Source organism: Epargyreus clarus, unplaced genomic scaffold (assembly GCF_041222505.1).
Source record: "Epargyreus clarus isolate Ecla_fem2 unplaced genomic scaffold, WU_Ecla_fem_2.2 ptg000006l, whole genome shotgun sequence".
Classification (NCBI taxonomy): Eukaryota; Metazoa; Arthropoda; class Insecta; order Lepidoptera; family Hesperiidae; genus Epargyreus; species Epargyreus clarus.
Window position 1 is genome coordinate 2,240,099 of NW_027332214.1, and position 11,357 is coordinate 2,251,455.

Below are 11,357 nucleotides of genomic sequence, written 5' to 3' on the forward strand. Positions count from 1 at the left end.
CAAATTAGTATTTCCCATACATTTCCAATCTTTTCTGATACAATCCGCTAGGGGCGCTGAGGGGGAAATGTATGGGCAAACACGTAACCAAATACGAAAACAGTCATTTGTGTAAAAACGTAAAAACTCATACTAAGAGTACAGTTGACCAATACTTTCGCTAGAAGTCGTCATTGCTCATCTTTTTTTCGAATTGAACTAGCAAAGGGCTGGTTCAAAAGAATTACTGAAATAAAAACGCCAGATAAGATTATAAATTACTGGACCGGTTTCAACGCAGTTGTTATGAGTTAACAATAACAAACATGTTAATCCAAGTGTAACAATGATAGCAACCGGTGCCCGGCGACGGCATGTTTATTCGATAAAACCTCGCATTGCGCGAGTTTACGCGTGATATTGTTACGGCGAGAATTTTACGCGTGATTTTTTTGAATTTAGAAAAGAACGTATATACGTGAATAAATTGTGGAATAAACATTGTAAATAAACATAAAGATAAACAAATTGTTTTAAACCGTAACAAAAAAAAAGCGCCTTGAAAAGTTGTGTTTTAAAAATTTAAAAGTTATTTAACATTTATATGTTTTATTTTAAGTGCTTCTTTTTAATATAAGTAAAAGTTATATTAAATTACATGTTTTAATCAGTTACATTTTGGGATCATCATAGCTATTTTTTAACTGATATTTAAATTGATTATAAGTAAGCGTTGTCCGTAAAACACAATATGAATACAGCCTGAAAACGAGAAAAGGAAGAAAAATAATTATAATAAATGCAAAATGGCGAATAAAACTTATAACGATCTAATCTGCGAGACATCTGAGCTCATAGGAGAAGCAACACAGGCCGATGAAGCCGTATTTGAAGCTGGAAGCGCTGAAAGGTCAACCTTCCAGCCGTTGCTATCAGAACTACGAGTGCGATACACGGTGCTTCTAGCGAGGTTGGATACAGTGTATGATCAGATGCTGCAGCCCCAAAAGCGCTTGATTGTGAAGAGGCTCCTCGAAGCATGTTTGGGCAGACTGGTTGAAATCAAGCATGAGTTGGTAGAATTACACTTATCAGACTATACGTATGATGATGATGAGGTGAGAATTCAGTTTGTGTTCTTGCTTGTGTTCATACATATTTTTTTTATGCACAAATTATCGTTACACAGTATTTAGGAGTAATAAATCTTGGCCATCAAAATATTTTAAAAAGCTCATTTCATCATCAACCCATTATTGTCCTACTGCTGGGCACGGGTCTCCTCTCAGAATGAGAAGGATTAGGCCATAGTTCACTGCGCTGGCCAAGTGCGTATTGGTAGACTTCACATACAATTGAGATTTTTTTTATATATCTCTCAGGTATGCAGGTTTCCTCACGATGTTTTTCTTCACCGTTTTAGCAATTAATTTCTAATACGCACATAATTTCGAAATCAGAGGTGCGTGCCTGGCTTAACTTTTACTATTTTTTTTGGTTGAAAATGTCAAGTATTAAGTATATCGAAATGTGTATTACGTCTTCTTTTTTCATACTCAAAAATTTTATTTTAGGGTCCTAAAGCTATTTCATTTCCATGCATGTGTGCTTCACTTTCACAGGCACTACAAAAACTGGAAGTAACACCGGACGAAGCGGAACCCTGTGTTCCCCAATTCTTTGTAAGAGAAAGAGAGGAAGAAGTACAGAAACGAAGAGACTTCATAATGGATATCCTGAGGAAGCTTGGCCATGAAGTACCGAAGCCCAAACCCTTGGTGCTGACCGAACAGCAAGCTGTTATCATCATACAGAGCCATGAACGAGCCAGACAAGGACGACTAAGGTAACCTTTATTATAATTAAATAAAATATATGTTATAGAAATATTATACTACTATAATATATTAATAAACATATTATTAAAACTCTAATGACTATCTAAGAGTAGACTAGCTAAGTTTAGACTACTATAAACAGTACAATCATTACGTAAAATAAAAAAATACAAGGTGACATAAAACAATTCGTTACCTACATTTTTGTAGTAATAGACGTTTACGATAAACATGCATTTGATTTCATGAAAAATATTTTGAAGTATAACATAAATCACCTTAATTTAATTTTTCTCATAGCATCCCTAACAGATTAGGAATCTGATCACATAATCCCTTAAATTTGTAAACCAACCCTTTAGTAGAACAAAAAATCGTTGTTATTTTTCTCAGACGATTTAAGTAAATCCTTAGCACTTAATCATGACTAAATTGTACAAAAAATATAAATCGTTTTATACTCGGTACTAATCCAAAGTTTGAAGTAAAATGTTAGCTAAGAAGATATAATAAGAGTAAGAAATGTAATAAAATTGTGTAAATATAATTAGTAAAATTACTAACTAACCTGAATAGTAAAATCGTACGAGTAAAAATCAGACAATGAAGATTGTAAGGCACGTGTTTAAAATATAACTTAACTACGTTGTAAAAAATAACTTAAGTTACTTATCCGATAGTGTTTATAACTAAGAAGTTTTACATTAAAGGGGTCAGTTCATGAAAGAGATCCGACTTCTAAAGGAGAAAGGTAGAGATCAAAAGGGAGAGATGTCTGCATCAGCGGCCACTGCTATCCAAAGAGTATGGCGAGGGTTTATAGCAAGACGAGCTACAAGGAGGAGGAAGAAAGAGGAGCAGCTTTTAATTGGGATGGAATTAGCTCCATATACAGAATCTAGGGAAATCCAGCGGTCTGAAGAAGTAAGTTGACCATTCGGTGTACTAGTAATAATAGTCACTATTAAAGTTTAGATTTGTCTTTTTCTGGATCGCTTCTTCAATGTTGAAGGTCGTGCTTACTTTGGTAGCACTGCAATGCAGGTGTGCTGCAAATTTCGCCAAAGTGCTCGGTCTTCTGCTTGGCTGAGGCATTATGTTATAGACATCTTGGTTAAGACCTTGATCTGGTCAGACCTTCTTCTTGACTATTTAGATTTATTATATATCATTACCGTCATTTCATTAAAATGATAGCTTGAAAAATTAAATTTAACTTAGTGTAGGTTAACAAATTTAGCTATTGAATTTTTTATCAACATTTATATTTATAGGTAAAAGAAAGTCGTCGAAATCTTCAAAAGGAGAGGCAACAGGAATATGAACAAGCATTGGTCAACATAGAAGAACAGTTACGAATCCAACATGGGGCTAAGATTAACGAACGTATCAGTGATGAGTTAAGGCGATGGATTTCGGAGTATTACGAGAGAACAAATAGACTGCCTGAGTTTCCTTCTGAGGAGGGTGGCGGTAGCAGGACTATGTTTAGTAGACAGGGTTTGTAAAAATTACCAAATAGAAAAGTTAAGAACGACTGATTGGTATTACGTATTAAATAACGTATATCACTTGCATTACATTTAAATTTGTTAAAAAGGAAAAGTTTAAAATAAGCAAATTTAAAAAAATCCAAGGAAAATGTAAATTTGAGTATGTTAAAAGTAGTAATTTATATAGAAAGTAAAATTAACAATTTTATAGGCACTGGTGCTGACAGCGACTTAAGCAAATCATCACCAGTTTCTTCAAAAGAATCCAAACGGAGTAAAGAGAGTAAAGATAAAAAGAACAATAAAACGGAAGAAAATAAGAACAAAGAAGAAACAGAAGATCTCCAAGTGTACAAATGTACTACGTCAGCTTTCTTACAAGAAATAATTAATGCTAATGAAGAGTGAGTACTGAATAACGCCACTTTAAAACCAATTAATCTTTATATAATATTTGTTAATATTTGACATAAATAAATGTATTTCAGATATGAAGATATTTGGAAATTTAAGGATGACATTGATAATCCTCATGAACGCTATTACAAAGATATGATAGAAAGAGAAAAGATGGTAAAAATTGAACAAGAAATAAGAAATGTCGTTGATGAAATGATGAGGACTGAATTGGAATTACTACAGGCCGCATTTGATAGAGACAGAGCACATAAGGGCAAAAAGGCTAAGAAACCCCAGAAAAAAGTAACTTTAGCTATGTTATAAGTAGCTATCATAAATTTTAGTGTTGTTTTCCATAAATTTGTTAAATCAATACATTGTTTACAAGTGTTTTTTTTCGGGTAAATACTTTCAGTAACTGATAACTTTTATTAAAATAGGTTCGTCGTGGTGGAAAGAAAAGCAAAAAGAGAAAAGAAAAGGATCTGACACCAGATAGATCAACAGAATCTCTATTTGAAGAACTAGTAACCAATGGTATCATACGCCCTTATCCAACAGTGAAAATAGATGACTTTGTTGGCGAGAAAAGTTTTGTAGCTCATGAATGGAGGAACCAGGGTCGAGAACCATCACCGTGTTTAGGGGATGTGAGGCAATTGATAAAAGAATATTGTATATTGCCATTAGGGTCAGAGCATGTTAGGACTAATGCGCCTTTAGTTCGATCAGTACTTATCGCAGGTAATAATTTTAATATACTTAAGTGGCTGTTACTAGTTTTTTTTTTTACAAATACATATAACCGACTACAATTTGAAAAACAAATAACAGAAAATTTAAATTGGTTTTGAAACACTCGACTATTTCAAGATTATATGAAAGCAGATTTTAACAATTTTCCAGCGAAACTGACTAAAAATCCCTAATTAATTTTATACTAAACACTTCCTAGAAAAATATGCTTTCAAATAACCAAAATTCCATCATATCAGATCAGTAGTTTTTGAGAAAAAACATTGATTTTAATACCAATTTTCTTTCGTATTTAGGCCCATCTGGTAGTGGCAAAAAAATGCTCGTGCACGCAATATGCAGTGAGACTGGAGCAACTCTTTTTGATCTGACTCCAGCGAATATAGTTGGGAAATACCCTGGAAAGTCTGGATTAATCATGCTGATACATTTGGTGATGAAAGTATCACGGTTGCTACAACCTTCGGTGATTTGGATGGACGATGCAGAAAAACCTTTTGTGAAGAAAATTCCAAAAACTGATAAGACCGATCCAAAAAGGTTGAAAAAGGATTTAGTGAAGATCATTAAAGGTACTTTTTTGTTTGTCTTTCAGGCATATGTATGTACGTCCTATTCTTTTGGATGCTCTATAGCCCAAATGGATTGACGGATTTTAACATATGTGGTTTCGTTAGATTTCAAAATTGAATAGATGTCTAAATGATAGGGGTGACGTAGGATACGAGTATATTTGAAACAGATTATGCTTGTTAGTTTGTTAAATCAAATATATACAAAGTGATAAAACCGGAATTTCAAAGTTGTATAAGTCAGTTAATTCTATTATAACATTTTGATTTTAGGAATATGTCCCGAAGATCGTGTTCTCTTTGTTGGCACTTCTAGAACTCCATGGGACGCAGAGCAGAAACTTCTCTTCCAATGCTATGCGAAAGTCATACAAGTTCCAAGACCTGACTATGGAAGCATTTCTCTCATGTGGAGAACCAATTTACATAAAGCTGGAGCTTTATCACCGAGATTAGAATTATCCTGCTTGTCGCGGGTGTCCGATTCTTATACGATCGGTAGTATTATTTTCGTAATATTTTAAGTTGCAAAGTTAAAAGTAAATATTGCGTTGGCTTGCGTATTGGACCAAAGGCATCTTTTAAATAGTTATCATAATGAATCGGCCTAGTGAATCGATGGTATATACCAGAAAAACAATATCAATTTCATATATAAAATCTTGTTACTATTCGAGTTATTTGTTTATTAATTTAAGAAATACGTAAATTAAATTTAAAATATTATTATCTTTACATCTACCAAAAATCAAATTTGGGGCCCTCTACGTCCGAGAAATAGTCAAAACAATTTTCACTTTCGTCTTTGCTATTCAGGTATTTCGTAATAATGTTTCGTTTCACTGAACCAGGCACGTTACTATCAGCGTTAGACGCAGTTCTAACAACAAAGAGACGTTTACAACTACGTGTCAGAGCGCTGACTGCACAAGAAGTTGCCGTTCAGCTAAGCTCGCGTGAGCCCGTGTACGCGGAACACGTAAGTTTTCAAAGTTTCGCAAAGCCGAATTATGTATGTCTAAGAATACATGTGAATTTCGTATGAACTCGGGATTTATGATTTAAAATTGGATTTCAATTGAGGGGGCCCGAGGTTCGAGTCTGACGTAAGCGCCTGCGATATTTCAATGTATTAGAAATTCATTATCACTTGTTTAAACGGTGAAGGAAAACATCGTGACAAAATTGCCTCAGTATTTACGATGTCTACCCATCCCCCCTCGGGCATTAATATTCCTGATATGTACTTCTTTATATAAAAGGTAATGGGTCTTATCCCTTGAACCTTGAGTCTTCTGCAATCAATAAATTTATGCGTGTTTGAAAAAAAAATACATAGTGTAAACTCTTGTTGAATTAATGTTTAACAGGATTCAGCAGCCGAATCGTGGTGGACGAAAAATCCAATGGAAAGACGCAGACAACGGGTATTGCAGAGATTGCAGGAGTTGCAGTTGGAAAACGAGGAACGAGTTGCGGCAATGAAATAATACATGTTTTGATTTTTTAAAGATCTTGTTCGCTTTTAGAAAAGATAATAATTCTTTTGTTTATTTATCCTTGACCTTTATGCGACCTTGTATAAAATAATTGTGTGTGGTACGTTAATAATGTGTTTTGAATAATAAATGTTCCTTTTCATTCCTCTTATTTACCTTTAACTACACAAGTTTAGACTTTTATTATGTTAATATACTTTTTTATAACTTAGATCCTCTATTAACTACGTAACGTTTCAGGTTCGACAAAAATCTAAATAATAAATTTTGAGATTTGGGTCTTACCCATGATGACACCCAAGACATTCCGGATACCAAAGAATCCTAATGCAAAGGGATTATATAAGGATATATTGTGAAAAGCGTTGTAATCATATCAATTTTCAATTACAGTAGCTAATTTTCATTTAACATTTTTTGAAAAACCACAAAAAATACTTCTTTTCACAAAGATACTTAAAAATACTTAGCGTAGTCTACGATGTCGCCTTTATTCCCCTAACGATTATGAGCCTCATTCCTTAGTTCGAACAAACAGTTCAAGACCCGAAAACTTTGAGAACCAGCGGGGAAGTTTCTTCTGTAACTGTAATAGAGGAAATATCTTAGAGGATTAAGCGAAGGTTGCAATTTTAAACTGGTACAGTTTTGTAAAGGAATTGTATTGTTTATGTTTTTCGAAATTTTGTGTTATTGGTTAAGCTGATGTGTTGCTAATGGTGAGGGCTACCCTCATCACTTAAAATATTAGATTTAAAATATAAGATACTTTAAATAGTACAGTAATTAAATTGTTGATAGTCAAAAACATTTTTAAGCAAAACCCTCTTGAAACATAAAGGAATGTAAAAGTTTCATCGATTATAGGGAATTATGTCTGCAACTGTTTTTATGTAGGAGTAGCAGATGAGCACAGAGTCCACCTGATTGTAGATGGCTACTGCCACCCATGGACATCCCTGACCAGTACCCTTACCATGAGTTTTTACGTTTTGACAAATATGACTGTTTTGGTATTTGGTTTACGTATTTGCCCATACAATTTCCAATCAGCGCCCCTAGCGAATTGTATCAGAAGTATAGTGTCAGTAACGTAACATTAAATGTCTAAATTGACAAAATGGCGCTTTATGTTTTGTCTCTCTTTTTTGCGAACATGTGGGGCAGACAAAAAGACTTGAGCACTTACTTATTGTTACGTTTACTCAGTCTACTGAAGCAAACAGAACAGAATAATGAATTGCGTAAACGAAACGTAAAATTGTGGGATGTTTTGAAAACTCATGGTAAGGATACAGATAAGATTCGATTCCTACCTGAACCTACAAGAATAATACTTATGAACAAAAAATATTTTAAATTACAGCGTTTTTTTTCGAAACAAATAATTTTATCACTGTAAAACACAATAATTTTAAAGTAGCGTCTTAACTAATAAAGAAACAAGAAAAATATTGCAATTTATGAAAAACGCAAAAATAACGAAAAGATGAATAAATTGCTTTGGAAAACTTTCTCAACTCTCATCATTAATATTATCTTCGCCAATGTATCCTGTCAAATATCTCCAAACACCTCGAAAGCAATTGATGGCAATTGATGGCAATGAATCGTCAGAATGAACCCCTTTCAAACTCCATAACCCCGCTTTAAGAATTTCTTTGGCGTCCTTTAAGAACTGCAAAATTCCGCCTCATGAAAGTTGAATCTTCATCGGAAGAATCTTCAAAGCAAAAAGGGGTCTCATAGGAAACTGTTTCCATAAACGGGTATCTTACGGAATATTATTAAAACTGAAAAACGATAAAATATATTCAACTATTTTTATTAATAGAAGTAATATGTGCCGTTCATCTAATCCAAGGTCATGGTCTACAGTCTTAGAAGAACTTAACCTCCGACCTACGAGCTGTATGTAATCCATCTTGGCTTGGCTGGACCGCTATACGTTTCAGAGGGTGGTAAAATTACATATATCGATTATTTTGTCGACCTATATTCTGGGCGGCTAAATTTTAGGCACATTTTAGTGGTCCGCATCTTCGCCAACGTACTTTTTTGTCCACACCTTTCAAAACCTTGTCTATATTTGGCTAACACCATATTCCACCCTGCTCAGTTTTTGTATAAAACATCAATTATAATGCCAAAAAACCTGGGTAATCTATATATATAAAAATCAATTCCTGTTCGTTAGTCTCGCTAAAACTTGAGTATCGCTGGACCGATTTGACCAATTTTGGTTTTCAATTATTTGTGAAAGTCCAGGACTAGTTTAAAAGTTGCGTAAATATCAAATATATTTCACAAATAGATTCTGAGGCGGTACGAAGTTTGCCGGGTCAACTAGTATTAAATATAAATTTACCGGAAGAGATCAGTCTGCGGAGACAATTTCCAAAAGAACGCTGCAACCGCACCTGGTAATTTTCACACGGGTGTTTTTGAGGGGTAAAATTAAACCGATATCCGATTTAAGGATTTTATGCATGCACTCTGCACTTTAGGAATTAATTATGGAGATTTTGCTCGTCATGAAGTAATGCGATTTTCCATTTATGCGTAATGAAGGTTTTTACTTCTTACTTACAGGTAGATATTTGCTACTGTAATGATTACAATACGTATTTATGTTTTTATTCCTATAAAATATTATTACTTTATTTACTCGTATCAGCACCATAACTTACTGACTAATAAAAAAAGTTCTTTTAATTTGTGCTCACAGTAAATTTTGACGGTAGTACTAAACTTAGATGTAAATTTTGTTTATATATATTAGTCATCAACGTATTACTGTCTGGTCTCAGAATGCAAGGGGTAGGGGCTTGTTGTTTTTTTGTACCGTTTATCTGTACCGTTGATGTACCGTAATTATATTTCATTTCGATTTGAAGTATAATTACGTTGAACTTGAAAAACCAACGGTGAGTTCGAGCCTTGGACTCAAACATAAGGGGTTGATTTTAAAATCATTTAACTTTTATTCAAAAATATTTATCCGTTAAGTTTCTTTTGTACTTTATCGTGTGCATGCATGTGAATGCATGCAACAAAATAACATAGGGTCCGTGTAAAACGAATCACTTCGCACGAAAACACTGCCTTTTTCTCTTTCGTTTAACAAAGGCGTATTCACAAAGCTTGAAAATACTGAAAGCGCGTTTCCATTGTTATAGGATTTTTCATTGAGTTATGTAGGTATCGCATTCTCCCATCATCATTTTAAAGTGTCAAAAAATATAAGCCCTGAAGGTGAAGTGACACAAGTGAAGTGACAGTAGGAGTTGATATTTCATACACCGTCACGAAGAGTCGCGTCATTTGGGGGGTGGTAGAACCCTTTCTCGTAAGACTCTGGAAACACCACCGTTACACCTGTTTCTGCCTAATAATACAAGTGCTCCGTGCTGTATGTTCCCCTTCGAAAGATGGGGTAAGGCAGACATATGTATCCGCGGCGTTTTAATTTCAATCTTCAGAGGTATCAACGCATCTGTGGCCAATCGCAGGTTGGAATCTAATATGAACTGAGGTTGATTACAGATGCCCTTGAGCTGCAATAGGCAACAGTGGATTTAGCAATTTACCATCATGCTTGCTCATTTGCTATTTCAGTGTTGTGAATAAAGTCACGTAATTTTGAAGTAATCAATAAAAAATATACGCAATGGAAACACGCACGAACGTAAATAAAGAATATTCCTCTGGTTGTTGTGTGCCTTTGAGCGTATTTTCCAGTTTTTGTTGCGGTGGCCAGTCTACTTCTTTGAGCCTCTGCTGAAGCTGTCTGAGAATAGAAAATATTAATATCTTTAATTAATTTTCTATAAGCCTTTTTACCTGACTGTTTTTCGAGGGTATGTCTCATTTTTTGGCACGCTCTGCAACGCAAACGGCTTGACGGATTTTAACATTTGAGGTGTCGTTTTGGATGGAGGATTTGTCTAAATTGTGGAAGTGAAATCAATTTTTAAGCAGTCGTGGTGTTTGTTTTTATACTCTGCACGACATTTTTTATATTACACCCTTGCAGCTGGATGCGTATGTCAAGCATAGGTGCGATTATTCAGGGCCCTTGTCTTCAGATTTTGGCTATTTGCAGAGGTTTTGAGCTTTTCATGAACAAATATCTCGAAACATTTTTTTTTATGATATAAATGCATTTTTTAGTGATTGCCTGGTTAAGACACAGCCTCTAGATAGGGGGTCCGGGGTTCAAAACCACTACTGACTTTTCAAAGTAATATGCGTATTGGAAATTAATTATTATCACTTGCGGTGAAGGAAAACATCGTGAGGAAACCTGCATACCTGATGTAGTGTATGTCGTATGCCAGTAGAGAGGGTAAGTCAGTCTGGTGACGTACGAGATACGGATCGGACGTGCAGCCCTGCTCGGAGCTGGTGTAGTGGTGAGCCAGTGCGTTAAATAGCCCTTGAGGTTCTTACAAACATTACACCTGAGAAATCTTAAAAAAAAAATTCAAAGTCTACCGATTCGCACTTGGCGAGCGTTGTATGGCCAAGCACTTATGGCCTAATACTTCTCATTCTGGGACGAGATCCGTGCACAGCAGTGGGCCAGTAAGGGTCTAATGATGACGACGATGGGGAAGCTTTATGAAAAAAAAACATGAAAACATGGGCAGAGATTTTAAGTCACCACTGAGTGTACAGAAGCTTACAGTACAGACTTACCTAAAAGTTACATGCTTGTAATAAAAATACTAATCCTTCCAATCAAAGACTTTCAAAGGGCCAAAAGGGCAAGTTAACAAATACACGTTCATTTACAATCAAGTGGTACCTAATTAATCT

At 34.8% G+C, this 11,357-nt stretch overlaps 1 protein-coding gene across 1 annotated transcript; it reads left to right on the forward strand.

The window, feature by feature from the left end:
* The first annotated feature begins 785 nt into the window (after positions 1–785).
* LOC140742489 (IQ and AAA domain-containing protein 1-like) lies at positions 786–6,549 on the forward strand. Its single transcript, XM_073073389.1, has 11 exons — positions 786–1,097; positions 1,602–1,825; positions 2,528–2,741; positions 3,092–3,317; positions 3,522–3,714; positions 3,799–4,012; positions 4,150–4,453; positions 4,762–5,037; positions 5,311–5,535; positions 5,889–6,016; positions 6,408–6,549. Exons 1-11 carry the CDS (start codon positions 786–788, stop codon positions 6,525–6,527), a joined length of 2,436 nt encoding a protein of 811 aa, XP_072929490.1. The 3' UTR covers positions 6,528–6,549.
* Positions 6,550–11,357: the final 4,808 nt, after the last annotated feature.

Bases quoted from the DNA above. Each gene is read 5' to 3' on its own strand.
- LOC140742489 (XM_073073389.1), top strand. From the start codon at position 786: ATGGCGAATAAAACTTATAACGATCTAATCTGCGAGACATCTGAGCTC. The intron at 4,454-4,761 runs GTAATAATTTTA...TTTCGTATTTAG, and splicing joins TCGATCAGTACTTATCGCAG to GCCCATCTGGTAGTGGCAAA. The intron at 6,017-6,407 runs GTAAGTTTTCAA...AATGTTTAACAG, and splicing joins AGCCCGTGTACGCGGAACAC to GATTCAGCAGCCGAATCGTG.